The sequence below is a fragment of the Balaenoptera ricei genome, chromosome 3, assembly GCF_028023285.1.
Source record: "Balaenoptera ricei isolate mBalRic1 chromosome 3, mBalRic1.hap2, whole genome shotgun sequence".
Classification (NCBI taxonomy): Eukaryota; Metazoa; Chordata; class Mammalia; order Artiodactyla; family Balaenopteridae; genus Balaenoptera; species Balaenoptera ricei.
This window is the reverse complement of record NC_082641.1, coordinates 36,255,194-36,273,346: the sequence shown is the minus strand read 5'-3', so window position 1 is coordinate 36,273,346 and position 18,153 is coordinate 36,255,194. Positions and strand designations below refer to the sequence as shown.

Sequence of the window (18,153 nt, the reverse complement as noted above, 5' to 3'; positions counted from 1 at the left end):
CCACTCTCTCACTTCGTCCCAGCTTACCCTTCCCCCTCCCCACGTCCTCAAGTCCATTCTCTACAAGTCTCCGTCTTTATTCCTGTCCTGCCCCTAGGTTCTTCAGAACTATTTTTTTTTTTTAGATTCCCTATATATGTGTTAGCATATGGTATTTGTTTTTCTCTTTCTGATTTACTTCACTCTGTATGACAGACTCTAGGTGCATCCACCTCACTGCAAATAACTCAATTTTGTTTCTTTTTATGGCTGAGTAATATTCCATTGTATATATGTGTCACATCTTCTTTATCCACTCATCTGTCAATGGACACTTAGGTTGCTTCCATGTCCTGGCTATTGTAAATAGAGCTGCAATGAACATTGTGGTACATGACTCTTTTTGAATTATGGTTTTCTCAGGGTATATGCCCAGTAGTGGGATTGCTGGGTTGTATGGTAGTTCTGTTTTTAGTTTTTTAAGGAACCTCCATACTGTTCTCCATAGTGGCTGTATCAATTTACATTCCCACCAACAGTGCAAAGGGTTCCCTTTTCTCCACACCCTCTCTAGCATTTATTGTTTGTAGATTTTTTGATGATGGCCATTCTGACTGGTGTGAGGTGATACCTCATGGTAGTTTTGATTTGCATTTCTCTAATGATTAGTGATGTTGAGCATTCTTTCATGTGTTTGTTGGCAATCTGTATATCTTCTTTGGAGAAATGTCTATTTAGGTCTTCTGCCCATTTTTGGATTGGGTTGTTTGTTTTTTTGATATTGAGCTGCATGAGTTGCTTGTATATTTTGGAGATTAATTCTTTGTCAGTTACTTCATTTGCAAATATTTCCTCCCATTCTGAGGGCTGTCTTTTCGTTTTGTTTATGAAAACTCTCTATGCTTAAAGGTGCTTAAATATATCATATTTTTTTAGATTTTACTTTTTTTTCTAACTTACCTTTCAAATTATGTTGATAGTCAATGGTCTGTTGTAGCCCTTTTATCATATTATGAAGAGTAGCACATTCTAAAACATAAAAGATAAATTTATTTGAATATTATTTGCTTTCATTTTGGAATTATTATCTCAAAGTTGAGATACTTAAAATAATATTTAATTGACAATTATGAGACTTAATAAATCAACCAGATATCTCAAAATAAATTATATAATAAATACTTTTTAATCACTCTTTAAGCACTCTTTAGGTCAAATGCACTCCAGGATTTAGTAATGAGTTTTCTAAGGCACGATAAACCCAGTATAGTAGGGATTCCCCACCATGTGACTTAGTAACATCTGCCCTAGAAGTAAGGCACATTTGGACATGTCTGGAGAACTATGAGGTTTGTATCCAAGTGAATTTTCCATAAAAGAACATTCTAAGGAAAGAGAGTCAAGGAACATTAAGTTCTGTTCAAAAATAGAGAGAGCTGATGAGATGGTGTCATTTGGGAGAAGACAATGCTTTTCTTCCTCACTGTCCTCTAACCTGTCCTCTTTGCCTGAGTCCTAGGGCAAGGGAGTAGCAATAAAAGGAGTAAAAACTCAATGTGCTGAGTTACAAGGCATCAGCAACTTTGGTGCCAATGTCTTCTTGCATAATGGGAGATGGAACCTCCTTTGCAAGCATTAGTGCCCTGACATGTGCATATAAGCTTTCAGTATACCCTTGGTTATCACCAGCAACAGCTGATGGTAGCAACAGTGGTGGAAACTTCTGTAACTTTAATCAGTCCACTTGGCTGTAAGCTCCAGGATAGCAGGGACTATTTTCTTTTTTTTTCTATTTCTCCCTAGTACTTAGAACAGTTGTGGTCCATAATAGTCTTTCCATAAATATTTGTTAAGTGATTGATTGATTGACAGGCAATATCATAGTAAGAAAGGAATAAGTGGAGAAACTGTGGTGTGAAAATAATATTGTATTGATATTCAAAGTGCTTTGCAAATATTAAATCATTTAATCCTCTTAACCCTTTGACATTGGTCCTAGTATTTGCCTCATTTTACGTATGAGGAAATCCATATGGAGAAGTTTAGCAAATTATCCAAAGTTATAAATAGTAGATGGTAGAGCTACAACATGAACTCCAGCAGTCCAGCACCAAAGTCAATGATTCTAACTACTTTACTACCACCAAGAAGACCAGCGCAAGACCACTTGTTCAGAGTAATTTGAGTAGGTGGGAGGCCCTGGAAAGAGGGCAAGAACAGAGCCAGAGACAGACTCTGTGATAGTTATTGCTATCACATTTTTACTATAAATTTGAGAAACCCAGGTTGTACTAGTTTAAGTTTATAATTATACTAGCTAAATATGTAATGATGAAAACTTCATAAAGAATAACAATATTTTTAAAAAGAAAGATTAGGGCAATTTCATTCTTATGTGCTTGGCTTAACAGCTAATAAATATTGAACCTTATGCTCTTTCTTTCTGTTTTAGAGGCCCACGGCCGATATTCAGGCACTATGCATTAGTGTGACACACTGACTAGTTTCCATTTTACTTGGGTATCTGTTTTGATGGTTAAATATTAAATACCACATTTGTGTCTAACAATAATAATTGTCTAGGTATAAAAAAGTACTATTATTGAATGTTTACCCTGCCAGGCATTACACTAAGTACCTTATAAACATCATAATCAGTATTCAAACTGATACTGAGAAGTTGGTATAATTATTGTGATTTTGCAAAGGGAGGAAGTCACTCATAGAGGTCTGGTTACTTAACAAAGATTCCACAGTATATGGAAGGTCTAGTTTTGAACATAGGTTTTTTGCATTTCAAATCCTGTGCTCTTAATTCAGTACTTCCTCAGGAATTGTAGGATATGCTGATGAAACCATGAAATTTGGAATCAGAGGAACCAGATTAGAGTTTTCTTTACTTTGTAGCTATGACACTCTGGGTAAGCTACTATTCTCATATATTAGACTGTTCTGACAAACAAATGAAAAAATATACTTTCTAAAATCACTTACAAATATGCAACATTGTTGTTGTTGTTGTTACTATTTCTCTCCTCTCTGTCCCATAACAATTTGTATATATTGCTTTTCTCCATTGTTCACATTACATTTTAGTTATTTGTGGTTTCTCCCTCTAGATAGTGAACTCTTTCAGGTAAAGATATTTATTTTGATATTCCTTGCTTCTAAAGTGGTAACTATTTCATAGGTGTTCAATAGTTTTTGTATTTATTAACTAAGTGAAAGAACCAGGACTGTGAGGGGAGAATTCAAAACTTCACCTTTCAGTTACAGGTCCCGCACTCAGTCTCCATGTACTTTTTTCAACTACACTAATAGAAATGAAAGTATTTTGTAGAAGTTAAAATCTTTATGCTAGTATAAGGTTCTACTCCTCCCCATTCCCCCTCTACCTTCCCCACCACCAACTCAGACAAAGTTCCCACCGTCCTCCATTTTTTTTCTCTTGCTGTTTCCCAGTAATAGAATGATGGTTAAGTGACAACTGACATTACCTACTTCATGTATGGTACTGTTTTAGCGGCTACAATTAAAAATGGAGGCATAGATCCTGCCATCACTTGTCTTTGTGCCTTTAAAAGCATGAATCCAGCATTTATGAAATATGGTACCTCAGTAATCAGCAAATTTAAAACAGAGCCCTGAAACTGAAAGTATACTGAATGTTCCCAAAATGTGTATTTTCAAATTTAGAACACAAGGTGGCTCTCTCAACACACTTTTTTTTTTTAAAAACAAAGGAAACTGGCTCAATAAGGAATTCTTCAAAAGGTATCAATAGAATACCATTCATTATTTTAGAATAATAGCTTTTAATTCTCTTTGCAAATCTTTACCTGCATTATCATTTCTGTTGGACTTTACAGTGTAATTTGAAGTATACTATCTTATCCAATTCTTAAAAACTAGAGCTCAGAATATTAAGCTACTGCTTATACTGTATAATTTAGTAAATCAGTGATTATTTTGAGGTCACATTTAGGCTCTATCATTAACAAGCAATTTGGGCATTAATATCTATTTCATAAAGCAGTTGGAAATATTAAATAATTATGTATGACAAGGTTTTTTTTTAATAGTATATGATCCTCAATATCAATATTATACCATCTTGAGCTGGCAAAGACATTGTTTATCTGGTATCAGGTGAAGAAAATAAAATATCAAGATATCGTTCTTTATTGTTGAACAAGTCCAATCATTATATGTAGTTTGTTCTTCCTCTCTAAGTGAATTAGTACACATTTTGCTTTCTAAGATATTCTCACTTGTTCTTTCACTTATACTGCGTATTATTCAGCAAAAAGGCCATTAGATTTAGAATAAGTATAACTGGATTTTAAAGAAGTATTTGATTATGTTTTTCAAGTAATACATACACATGAAACACAAGTTTAGTGAAAAGTGACTATCTCGCCAATCTCTGCCTCAAAACTAACCAGTTTCCCTCCCCTCAAAGTGACCACTGTTACCCGGACATTGTTTATCTTTCCAGAGATATACAAATATATAGGGGAGAGGGTGTTTGTGTGTGCATTAAGATATATTTTTATAAAAATGATAATATACTGTTGTGTACACTGTTGTTTTCATTTACTGTATGTGGGAGATTATGTTATATCATATAAAGGTACTTCATTTTTTTTATCAGTTACGTAGTGTTTCATTAAATAAATATACCATAATTTATTTAACCAGATATCCACTGATAGATGTCACTCTTGGAAAGGCTTTCTCAGTTCTTAAAAATATAAAATCAAAAACCCCTATATTCTCTTGCAGTTTTTTTTAATTGTGGCTTCATTTTTTGACCTTTAATTAACTTTATTTTTTAGAACAGTTTTAGATGTACAGAAAAATTGGGAAGATATTACAGAGAGTTGCCAAATATTCTATACCTGGTCTCCCCTATTATTAACATCTTACTTTAGTACAGTATGCTTGCTATAATTGATGAACCAATGTTGATACACTATTATTAACTAAAATCTATGCTTTATTCTGATTTTCTTAATTTTTACCTAATGTCTTTTTTCTGTTCTACGATTCCATTCACAATACCACATTACATTTAGATGTCATGTCTTCCTTGGGTCCTCTTTGCTGTGATAGTTTCTCAGAGTTTTCTTGTTTTTGATGACCTTAACAGTTTTGCAGAGTACTGGCCAGGTATTTTGTAGCATGTCCCTCTATGTGAATCTGTCTGATGCTTATCTCATGATTAGATGAGGTTATGGGGGGGGAAGAACATAGAGGTAAAGTGCCATTTTCATCACATCATAGCAAACATACATACTATCAACATTACACCCAGTTGACCTTGATTACTTGTCTTAGGACGTGTATGTCAGATTTCTGCACTATATAGTTACTCTCCACCACCTCCCTTTCCATTCTGTATGTTTCCCTACAGTGAAGAAAGTAACTGTACACAGCCCACACCTCATGAGTGGGGTGTTATGATATACTTCCTTGAGGCCAAGTCACTTACATAAGTTATTTGGAATTCTGCAGAGATTTATCTCTTCACCCCATTTATTTATTTATTTAATCACTTATTTATTTTTTTAAATTTTTATTTATTTATTTATTTATTTATTTATTTATTTATTTATTTGGCTGTGTTGGGTCTTCATTTCTGTGCGAGGGCTTTCTCTAGTTGTGGCGAGCGGGGACCACTCTTCATCGCGGTGCGCGGGCCTCTCACTGCCACGGCCTCTCTTGTTGCGGAGCACAGGCTCCAGATGCGCAGGCTCAGTAATTGTGGCTCACGGGCCTAGTTGCTCCGCGGCATGTGGGATCTTCCCAGACCAGGGCTTGAACCCGTGTCCCCTGCATTGGCAGGCAGATTCTCAACCACTGCGCCACCAGGGAAGCCCTAATCATTTATTTTTATCAGTATGTACTCATGGATATTTATTATATACTTTGAGTTATAATCCAATACTACTTTATTTATTTTGTTGCTCAAATTGTTCCAGCTTTGGTCATTGAGAACTTTTTCACTTGGGTCCTTTATCCCTTTAACATACCCCTATCATTGTGGAGTTTTTTTTCTTTTTGAGCACTTGCTTATTTTCTGGTACTACAAGATGCTTTAGGCTCATCTTATATATTTCTTGCCCCAGTCTTAGAATCAACCATTTCTTCAAGAAGCCCTGGTTCCTTTTATTATAAGACGGTATTAGAAACCAAGATCTTGGTGCTAGGTTCGTTTGTTCCTACTGATTTTATGCCCTCTCAGTTGACGTAGTGAGGAATTATATGTATACAGCTTCTTCTTCTTCTTTTTCCTTTTTCTGATGCCCAACTCTTTATTAGTAAGGACCCTCGGTCTGGCAAAGGGAAGGCTGGGATGGACAGGACTAGCATCTGTCTAGGGGGATCTTCCTGGTTATCAGGTGGCTTCCGCACGCAGGTGTAGAGGAAATACCTTATGGATGAGACCCCGACAGAGGGCAGCACTGTGACTGGCAAGCAGCAGAGGTAGGAGGGGAGCCCTAGGCACAGCTGGGCTCCTGGGACAGCAGGGCTTCCATGCTGGGCACAGACGCACCTTTGGGGAACTTCTCTAACTTCCAGGCAACATCGTTGCAGCACACAGAGCCCAGGTGATGAGCTTGGAATCTGTTGAAAGCAGCGGTTGTCGGCGGGCTAGGGCAAGGCCTTCCACAGGAAGGCGCAAAGCAGGTGCATCTGCGTGCCGTTCATCACACGCTTCTGGAAAAGCGTGACCATCTCTGATGAGCTTGAGGGAATTCAGGCTCTCTTGGTACTTGGTGTTCTCCTGATGCCTGGAACTGGTTGCGTGGGACGCCCAGCACTACCAGGCCTGGGGCAAAGTTGCCGCTGCAGCTGGTTCATCTGAGTGCAGTCTCAGACCTTTGTGCCGCAGAGCAATGCCGCTTTCTCAATGAGTAGCACCGTGCCAGGCTGGGTGCCCAGGCTCCCAGGCTCCCTGAGGGCGAACGGGTGCACAGAGAAGGTGTAGAGCAAGCAGAGGCAGTGGGGATGGAGGCTGCTGGGAGCTGAGCAGAGCGCATGGCGTGGACGTCCAAGAAGCGAGGGGAGAGCTTCAGGCTAGAACAGCCCATTTTTAACACTAAAATTTTTGACCCATCTGAAATTTCTTCTGGTGTAATTGTGAGGCAGGAATTCAACTGTACTTTTTCCATGTGTTTGAAGACCTGGATTGAGCCTTGGATTTGCCATTTCTTTTTTTTTTTTAAGAGTTTTTTGATGTAGACCATTTTTTAAAAAGTCTTTATTGAATTTGTTACAATATTGCTTCTGTTTTATGTTTTTGGTTTTATGGCTGCAAGGCATGTGGGATCTTAGCTCCCCGACCAGGGATTGAACCTGCACCCCCTGCGTTGGAAGGCGAAGTCTTAACCACTGGACCGCCAAATCCAGGGAAGTCCCTGGATTCGCCATTTCTTAGCTGACTGGACTCAGACAGATTACCTTCTTTTGTTCATGTTTCTTCATTACCGAGGTGGAATAGTAATACCAGTCCTATCTGTCTTTCAGGTTTATATTAAGGATAAAATGAAATGATAGTCTGGAAAGTTCTGTGTGAATTTAAAATATTTTACAAATGTAAAATCACTGTTACAGCAAAAAGCACACTCATTAGAATTACTATTTCTGTAGGCAGCAAAGAACTAACCTTCTTTAATTGCGACCTCCTTTGTTTGCATTACTTTCAATAAACAGTTAGCTTTTTCCAACTGCATATCCAGTATATTGTTCTTTCCACTGGTTTCTATCATTCTCTATAGAAGAAACAGAATACATATTATCACTAAGTCAATGCTGCTATTTTGATTTTTTTTTTTTTTTTACCTAAGTATATAAAGACTAATGAAAATACAAACCACTTAATACCTGAGAGTCTAATAATTAAGCCTGGCATATATTTTTAAATAAGCCAGCTTTCTAATTTATCTTTAATTTAAAGAGTAACATGGTAAAAAGTTAAAACAGATGAACACTTATGAAAAGTTATAAAAAGTAAAAATATGATCTAATTTGAACCTCCTTCTTTCCAACTATTCAACCTCCAGTCCTACGATTAACAATTCCTTATAAATATTTCCAAAATATTTTATGACTATACAACTATAGGAATGGGTCATATTATACTCTGTTCTGTACCTTGGATGTTCCACTTAGTACTATTTTCTTGGAGATGATGTCACATAAGCATATAAAGGTCTACCTCATTCTTTTTAACAGCTGCATTGTTTCATTCATGAATATAATTTATTTAAATAGTTCCCTATTGAGGAAAATTTGTGCTGTTCCCACTTTTTTGCTATTATAGACAATGAATAAATATTCTTGAACATATCTCTTTGATATCTTTGTGAATAGTGTAATAGCTGCCATGTATCCTTCAAGCACCTTCAAAAATCATCAATTCATGACCTGTCCTGTATCATCTATACCTCTACCCATTCCCTAGTCTCACCACTTTTGAATTTATCTCAAAGCAACTCCCTGACATTATATTATTCCATCCATAAATATTATCATTTATATGCATCTCTAAGAGATGACTCAAAAATACAATCACAATACCATTATCACATCAAAAAATGAACAATATTTCTTATTTAAAATGTCTAAGAATATAAGAGCTAATTCCAAATTAATCTTCAAATACTTTGTACAAATTCCTCTCCCACCAAAGTGCTTATTTCCTTCTCTTTCTCTTTTACTTTGGTCAGAATCACTTGGTTAAGAAAACCCAAGTTCACTGTTGAAAAAAAAGCTCATGTTATCTCAAAATACCCATCGTCACGAAAATTCTTTCATTATGGCAATACTACATTGTACAGAGGAAAAGAAGGAATAGAGAAGGATGATAAGAAAAGGAGAGAAAATAGAAGTAGGTATTATTCCCCCTCCTTTTCCTGTTTCACAAATCCACCTCCCAAGTCTTTAATTTATCCATCTACATTTCTCAACAGCTATTCCTACTCCTCTCCCAGACAGAGGAGGAGAGAAAAAGCCTAATATATACTTGTGGGTATGGTCTACCATGTAATTTGTTCAGAGTTGGGGAGGGGGACTTTAAAAAAGTCTGCTTTTAGTCAAAAGAGAAGAAAAAGGGAACAAATAAAATAGGAAAGACTAAAAAAATTAAGAGTTAGTCATAATGGCAAGAGATTGAGGATTGAGTCTACTTCAATTCTTACTAAACCATTCTTGAATTTATGGAAATCCTGGGTACTTACACATGTATTTCCCCTTTAAGTTTAGCAAAAGTGTCTCATTATTCGTTCCCTTGCCCCCAAAACATTTTGATGTATTAGTATAAACGAGCCAAAACCACATGTTTTAAATACAGATTTTAAAAATGAGAGAGAGGGGCTTAGCAAAATGTATTTCCATTATTTTTACCTTGCTTATTTTTTTGTACATTTTTTTTCTTCCCAACTCCCTCCATTGGCAAAATCTGTTCCACTTTTCCTTATATTCTACAATTGTTTGATATCATTACATACCTTTTCTATCTGTGAGAAGTCATTTATAAGCTTGTCAATATTCACATTGCTAATCTTTTTCATACAACCTTCACTGCTTTGATTCATATCTAAACTAATGAAGAGTAGATAGTGTTAAAACAAACAAACAAACAAAATACAAAGCATATAATAGTGGTAATAGCTCAAATACTAAAGTTTCTGTACTCATGGAGTACCTACTTGAGCTCCATTGCACTCAGAGAATTTTTATTATACCCCCAGTATTAACCATGGTCAAATGAATTAAGGCTTCTCCACTCCTCTCCACACCCACACCAGCCAAGTTTTCTCTAAACCAATCTAAAATTAGTGCAATGATATGTGCATATGTAGAAATTATTTGTCCCTATTACACAAAAAACAAATTATGCCACTGTTCAACACTCATCTCTTTGCCATCAGTATGGCTGTACTTAAAATCTGATGCATTACTAAATCTGATGCATGACTTTTAAATATAGATATTCTCAATTTTAGATGTTTATAATATTTAATTATCATGCCACAAATATTTTTTGCTGCATTTCTTGGTAGTCTTCCTGTTGCTAGGAATTGAACTGTGTCTCCTCCAAAATTCTTATGTTGAAGCTCTAAACTCCAGTGTGACTGTATTTGGAGATAGAATCTTTAGGAGATAATTAAGGTTAATTACAGATAATTAAGGAATGAAGTCATAAAGGTGGGGCCCTAATCTAATAGGACTGTGGCCTTATAAGAAGAGGAAGAGAGAGAGTGCTCTTGTTCTCTCTCCATATGTTCACACTGAGGATAGGCCTTGTGAGCACACAGTGAGATGGTGGTTGTCTGAAACCCAAGGAGAGAGCCTTCGTGAGATATCAAGCCTGCTGGCACCTTAACTTTGGACTTCCCAGCTTCCAGAACTATGAGGAAATAAATTTCTCCTGTTTAAGCCACTCAGCCTATAGTATTTTGTTATAGCAGCCTGAGTAGACAATACAATTATTGAATATTTTTAATATTTTGTATGGTAACCTGTTTGGTAAATAAAGGACATAAGGAAATTAATATGCTCAAAGCAATCGCTAAGTATTTCTATTCTCTTATTTTGTATAAGAATACTTTGGGATATAGCCAACTAACTGTTGAAGTGAAGAATGAGTTTGTTTTAGTTCTATGGAAACAATCACAAGAAATTCTGCAGAATTCCAGAGGTAAACTCATTTAGTTAGGATGGAGAAATTGACTTTTGCAAAACAGTAAGCATTTACATTTGAGGGTGGGAGAGTGTCTAGAAGAATCAGGATTAATATAATCTAAAAGTATGAAATACTTGTCTTTAGACTTTTCTCTAGCAAAGAGGAAGGAGAAAATACAAATTTGAAATTTAATCTAGACTGAGGAAAGGGCATGTGCCAATGCCTGGTGTGTGAAAGTGGCAGTGACAAGTAGTCCAAAGTAAAGGTAAGTAAAATTCCTAAAGTAATTACTCAAAGTAATTTTGTGGACATATTGTTCAGAATGAGGTACACCAAAACATAGATATTGCTTGACAATTTGTTACTTCATAAAGAAATCCCATTTCCTTCCTCTTTTTATATTGCATTAACAACTATTAGTGGTTTTCAATCTGAATTTTAGCTGTGTATTTTCAGTGTATTGAATTATTATCCTCTGTATCACATATACTAGTAAAACTCTTCCATAGTTAAAACTTGATCCTTAAGACAGGAGACTAACTGTAATAGCAACCCATGATAAATGCAGTAAAATTCCTTTTGGGGTAAAATTTAGAAATCATTATGATTTGATATACTGTTTTTGAACTGTATACTGTTTGGATCTATAGGATAATCTGAAGTAGTTAATGATGCAAAATCCTCCCTCTCAACTTTTTTTTTAGTTCTTAACATTTTATTATATTTTATTTTACCCCCCCCCCCCACCCTTGGCAACCTCAAGTCTGTTCTCTATGTCTGTGAGTCTGTTTTTGTTTTCTAGATAGGTTCATTTATGCTATATTTTAGATTCCACATACAAGTGATATTATATGGTATTTATCTTTCTCTTTCTGACTTCCTTCACTTAGTATGATAATCTCTAGTTGCATCCATGTTGCTGCAAAAGGCATTATTTGGTTCTTTTGTATGGCTGAGTAGTATTCCATTGCATATATGTTCCACATCTTCTTTATCCATTCATCTGTTGATAGACATTTAGGTTGTTTCCATGTTTTGGCTATTGTAAATAGTGCTGCAATGAACATAGGGGTGCATGTGTCTTTTCGAATTATAGTTTTGTCTGGGTATATGCCCAGGAGTGGGATTGCTGGATCATATGGTAATTCTGTTTTTAGTTTTCTGAGGAACCTCCACACTGTTTTCCATAGTGGTTGCACCAACTTACATTCCCTCCAATAGTGCAGGAGGGTTCCCTTTTCTCCACACCGTCTTCAGCATTTGTTACTTGTAGACTTTTTAATGATGGCCATTCTGACTGGTGTGAGGTGATACCTCACTGAAGTTTTGATTTGCATTTCTCTAATAATTAGTGATGTTGAGCATCTTTTCATGTGCCTGCTGGCCATCTGTATGTCTTCTTTGTAGTTCCTAACATATTATTATTATTATTTTTAATTAATTTATTTAAAATTATTTATTTTTGGCTGTGTTGGGTCTTTGTTGCTGCACACTTGCGGCGAGTGGGGGCTTCCCTTGCGCAGCTGGGGCTCTAGGCGCACAGGCTTCAGTAGTTGTGACACACAGGCTTAATTGCCCCGCGGCATGTGGGGTCTTCCCAGACCAGGGCTCGAACCCGTGTCCCCTGCATTAGCAGGCGGATTCTTAACCACTCCGCTACCAGGGAAGTCCTGTAGTTTCTAACATTTTAAATAAAAAAGGTTTTACTAGGGTTTTGTCTCAGAACGTGTCTCCTGAACTAAACTCATTTTAATTTGAGCTTGATTTTCTCCCAACTCCCCCCCGCTAATGAGACCCTTGAGGTGTTTTTAAACCATCACTAATATCATAAAACCATCCTTATAAAATCATCATTAACATTCCACCGGCTGTTATCACATGCTGTTCCTTTTGTCACACTGGCCAAGCCATCTGATTGTTTCTAAGTGTCTTCATTGCCCCTCCTCCGATGTACGAAGGACAAGGTCAAGATCTTTTCAGTCTGTATGGTCTTCTTGACCAGTGAACTAGGTGACAAGCTGGTGATTCAGGGATCGTCAGATTCTTGGTGGGAAGCAGGGACTGACTTGTGACCTCCACAGCCCCAAATTCAACCACCCGCACAGTGGGCGGCAGCCCCATTTCCTTCCGTGCCCTTCTCCTGTGTCGCCGCCTTGCCCTCGCCCCTACCCTGCTCAGGCCGGCCCGCGGCAGCCCAACGACAGGCTTGTGTTATCTCCCCACCCCCCCTCCTTGCCGCCCTGCATGAATTCACCCTCAGTCCTGAGGCCCGGGGATTCCAGTTTCCTCCACTCGCATCCTGCTGTCCTTAGGAGTCCAACTCTACAGCAGGACCAGCATCCTCAGGCGTGGGAGAAGTGCCTGGGTCAGAACTCTGTTCTGAACCAGGAGACTGTGAGGAGGTGTTAAGTAAAGAATAGTCACGGAAAAGGGAATTCCGAACCCGCCCGCGAAAGGTCTGGAGCGTACCTGCCGTCTCCCACAGTTCCCTCAGTCTCCCCGCCCCGCCCCCCGCAGCTTCCTCCCGGTGCTGGTCCGCCCCTGACTGCTGTCCCTTCCCCGGGAAGCGGGTTCCCCCAACAATGGGCCCGCCCTTCTCCCGGTCCCACCTGTGCGCTGCCCTAGGGCCCCTCCTCCAGCCTTACCTCCTTCAGCCTTACCTCCTTGGGCTTCTTAGGTATTTTCATGGAGTTTCTAGAATATGATTCAACACTTAGTGACTGTCAGATCAATAATTATCTCCTGAGCAAAGAATAAATCACATTGGGTTAAGTTTTGATTAATGAGTCAGCACTATTGAATAAATAATAATCCATATTTTTTCTAGTAACATAAAGTAGGCTTATAAAGTACCAGACACTATGCTAGGTGATGCAGATGAAAATGTGGATACAATGAATTCTGTGCAGTCCAGAGTCAGTTAATGGATATGATCTCTCTTCTATAGAGTTTTGTCTTGGTAGCTTAGTGGTTAAGGGCATGGGTTCTGCGTGGATCCAACCCGCAACTCTTTTATTTACCAACTGGGTGATCATGGGCAAGTTCTAAATTATACCTGCTTCAGCTTCTTTACCTGTAAGATAGACATTAATTTATTAATGTCTACCTCATAGGGCTGTTGCAATGTTTAAATGAAATGATGCATTTTAAAAGTGCATAATGCACTTCCTGGCATAAGGTAAGTGTTAAAAATATTAATTATTATAATTAAAAAAATTTTTTCAATGACTGGAAGTATATCCACTGCCAACTTTGCCTTATCTACTTCTGTTTTTTTTTTTTTTTGAGTGGGAGATGGGAGATTTATTTTTCTTAATTTGATTTTTCTATGAAACCCAAAATTTGGCATGCAGAAAAATGTAAACTGTAATAGGATAATTCGTGCTTTATTATTTGAAAGGTATTATAGCATGGTGGCAAGAGAACTAGATGAAAGTGGGAAATGTGGCAGGGGGGTGGGGGAAATCCTTTTTATGTTGCTAACCTGTTAGTAATTTGGGAAGGTTGGACTTCCTGTCTTTTTTTTTTCTTTCATTTAAAAATAAGAGAGGTAGACTAAATAACAGAGATAAAATTTTAAGATTTTTAAACTAGTCTTATGATAAGACATTGCTCATCAAAACGTTTTGAAAATGTCATTTTCTCATGTTTATTACCTCATTAATTTCACAAAATTCACACGTACACACACACATAATTTAATTTTTAAAGGTCTTTCAAGAGATGAAACTTCTGGCTACCCAAGGAGGCTTTCCTTGACATTAGTAACAACACATAAGGATATTGAAAATGGCCTTTCGAATTGCTGGTTTTATCCAATTAGTATATATATATATATATATATATATATATATACATACATATATATATATATATATATCATGTTCTATGTCACTTGTATCATAATAAGTTACTTAAGCCCATTTTAAGATCCACCTAAAATGCTGCCTTCTCCATGATGCATTCACTAATCATATCAATCAACATGACCTACTTTTCCTTGCTCTATGCTTTTATTACACTTTGGACCATGCTGGACTTCTTTGGCATTTGTTAGGGCTGTTTGAATTGATATTTTATCTCTCCTTCTCTCCTGTTGCATTATCTGCTCCTTGGAGAAAGAAATCTAATGTGTGTGTGTGTGTGTGTGTGTGTGTGTGTGTGTGTGTGTGTGTATTTCTCCATAGTGCCAACATAGTCAGAATAAATGAATGAATCAACATACCAGAAATAAATCATGAAAATTTAGCTTGATTTTTCTAGTTTGAAATGAGTCATAAGCTTCTCTTCCAATTTATATAGGTGTTAGCATATTTTGGAAAGAATCCTAGTGAATTCGAGATATATCTGTCAATGAGAAACTATATGAGCTTCCCATGATTTCATCTTTAAAAAGGGGATGTCTTCACAGTTGTATTCACAGTTTTATTCATCAAATACCATCTGATTGAGAAACAGAATGGACTCATTGAACATTTGCTCAGAAACTGCCTGGAAAACCTAAGAGAGAAATAACTTATGTTACTATGCCATACTAACAAAGGGAGTGTAAAGAAAGTAATGTTAGAATCCATTAAAAAGTACCTTAATTTGGAAAAATAGATGCATATGCACCCACACAATTGAAAAAAATTAGAAGCCACCAATTTATGTATGTAAGTATCTTAAGATGAATGATACATTGATGTTTTTCCAGGTTACAAACAACAGCATTTATTAATTCATTTCTAAATATTTAAGTACTTGCAAGGTACCAGCTACTGAGGGTCTAGGTGCTAAGGAGAGCAAGACAAATAAGTCATTCTCCTTCTGCTTTGGAGCTTATAGTCTCACAGGACTGCTTTTTTAAGACCATCAGCACTTACCCATCTATTTATTCAAAAAATACAAGTTGAGCACCAACCATGTTTGGGGATCTGTTAGAACACTAGAAATGAACAAAACAGACATGGTCCCTGACCCCAGAGGACCTACAGTATAGAGACGGAGATAGATAATCAACAAATAAATAAAGGATAAATAAAAATTATAATAAGTGCAAGGAAAGAAACAAAAATCCATTATGTTGATTTAAAAAGTGAACAGGAGTTGCTTTAGGTATAGTGGTCAGGAAGTGTCTCAGAGCAGATAAGGTGAAAGCGAGACCTCAGTGGTACATCAAAATGTTAGCTGTGGGCAACAGATAAATACTAGGGTTGCTATTTTTTTTCTTTTTTTCTTTTTTTTTTAAACCTCCTGCTTGCTCTCGTGGCACACTTCTTCCTGCTCTTATCTCTGTGTTTATCTGATTCCCTTATTTCAATATCTGCTATTGAGCCATATTGTCCTGGCTCCAACCGCAACTTCAGGTCCCAGTTCTATGGCTCCCTGGTTCTCAGCATTACCTGCAGTAATTGGGTAAAAGACACCCTGGGCACCAGGTCTCTGACCCTAGGAAACTATGTTGGTTGGACTCCCCTCCATCCATCCTCATGTAGAGAGAGGAATTTGGACACGATCCCAGGATAAATCCTAAACCATGGAATACTTGGACTACTTTTCTTGAAAAAATCAGCCTTATATATGTAAATATTCCATCTCTAAACAGGCTTCTGTTAAAAGTAGAATCATATAGCTAACTGGGCAGAATTTGTATTTTTGGTTGAGGACAGAAAGTACAAGTATTCTATTTAATTTATTAAGAAGAAATCAATATACTTTAGACAGTGAGCTTATGGTAAGGGTGACATATTTTTGTGAAAATTAAAGAATCTAGTCACCTCTTAGTGGCTTGGTCTTCCATAGTTACTTGGAGATGACTATGGGGTACTCTCAGGAGAAGTCAGATTTTTTCTCAAATTACAGTTTTAAGTCTGTACAAGTACATAAACAAATGATCCATGATTACTTTGATGTCATAATGTAGCATGAGTTTAATGATTTGGGTCTAAAATATTCCTTTGCTCCCAGAAAAATCAACTTTTTCATAACATACCTTCTTAGCGATAACTCGGTTGGGGGTAGAGGGAATAAATAGACTTTTAGCCATACCTAGCTTCAATCCTGGCTCCACACCTATGAGCTGTGTGATTCTAGGCAACTCAGTTTATCTCTCTGCCCCTTAGTTTCATAATTTTCAAATGGGAACAAACTTCTGAAGATTGTGGAAGAGCTAAAATGAGATATTATATCTTATCAGGGCAGGCTTAGAGTATGCCAGAAGTATTTGTTGAAGGGATGAATAAACCAATGAACAGTGTTAGTTCCTGAATCAATAAGCTATTGTAGTGTAATAAACTACTCTAAAATTTAGTGGTTTGAAACAACCATTTATTTAGCTAATGCTAATTCTGGTCAGAAATTTAGACTGGGCTCAGTGAGTAATTTTTCTAGTCTTGCCTGGGCTCCCTTATGTACCTGTGTTCAACTGTGGATCAAGTAAGTGGTGTAAGTGGCTTTGCTGCTCTTGATTGGCCTCTCACATCTTGGGATGTGAGTTGGGATGGCTTTTCACTCTGTCACTTGGTCTCTCATCCTCAAGCAGGCTTGACCAGGCTTGTTCTCAGGGAGTGTCAGGATTTCAAGAGAGGAAGCAGAGGCATGCAAGGCTCTCTAGCGGGTGAGGCTCAACACTTCCTCACCGTTTTGTTGGGAAAAGTGCATTACAAGACCACCCAGATTCAAGTGGTGAAGGGACAGACTCCACCTCTTGATGGCAGGAGTTGCAAACAGGGTGAATACAGGAAAGGCAATAATTGCAGCCATTTTGCAAAAAAAAAAAAATTTACCAATAACTATCTTTAGGTATACCTGTCAAAATAAAATAGTTGTAGAATGCATACTTAAGTAAAGGGGATACATGGCCTGATGCATATAATAGTTAAGTTTAAGTCCAAGTTTAAATCCAAACTTGGAAGACATCTGCAAAATGATTTTTGTGTAAGAAAAATTGAAATTTGGTCATTAGTTCTAATAGTGGTTAGATAGCAGAATGAAATGTCTTTTGAGGCAACTCCTAGTTTTAATCATCCATGTAAAGGGGCGTAAGTATCCTCCTAGGCAATTGTAAATAATCAAGCAATATTAAAAAGAAATGGAGAAAATGAAGAGTCAGGTGATTCTTAAAACAGAGCTAGGCTTCTGGTTCAAGGTGGCTGCTATTGCAGGGCAGACTATGGCAACTCAGGAAGCCAGTCAGAGGAGAGCAATGCTTTGGATTTGCCATCAGCTTATGATGTAAGGGATTAAGTGTTGCAGAGACCCAGCCAGGAGGCCAACAGTGAGGCTTTTAGCTCTGAGGAATCCCTTTCTATTCCTTGCTCTTCTGATGTGGATCCAGCCGTGTGGCTGACAGGGTCATTGTGCTCCGGCCTGGTGTCAGGCCTGAGCCTCAGGTGGGAGAGCCGAGTTCAGGACATTGGACCACCAGAGACCTCCCGGCCCCACATAATATCAATCGGTGAGAGATTTCCCAGGGATCTCCATCTCAATGCTAAGACCCA

General features: G+C 37.4%; 1 protein-coding gene across 4 annotated transcripts in view; it reads right to left on the bottom strand.

Annotated features, from left to right (window-relative positions):
• CCDC152 (coiled-coil domain containing 152) overlaps positions 1-13,155 on the bottom strand; it is a 34,099-nt gene extending 20,944 nt beyond the window's left edge. Inside the window, exons 1-4 of one of the 4 annotated variants that reach the window (XM_059916319.1) lie at positions 13,142-13,155; positions 9,495-9,588; positions 7,652-7,757; positions 940-1,008 (exon numbers count right to left, since the gene is read on the bottom strand). In XM_059916319.1, coding sequence (XP_059772302.1) covers positions 940-1,008; positions 7,652-7,757; positions 9,495-9,581 — 262 coding nt within the window. In that variant the 5' untranslated portion in view covers positions 9,582-9,588; positions 13,142-13,155. Of the gene's footprint in view, positions 1-939; positions 1,009-7,651; positions 7,758-9,494; positions 9,589-12,926 lie in introns of all 4 variants that reach the window. The other 3 variants (XM_059916318.1, XM_059916320.1, XM_059916321.1) reach the window with 3 other exon arrangements.
• Between the last annotated feature and the right edge of the window lie 4,998 nt (positions 13,156-18,153).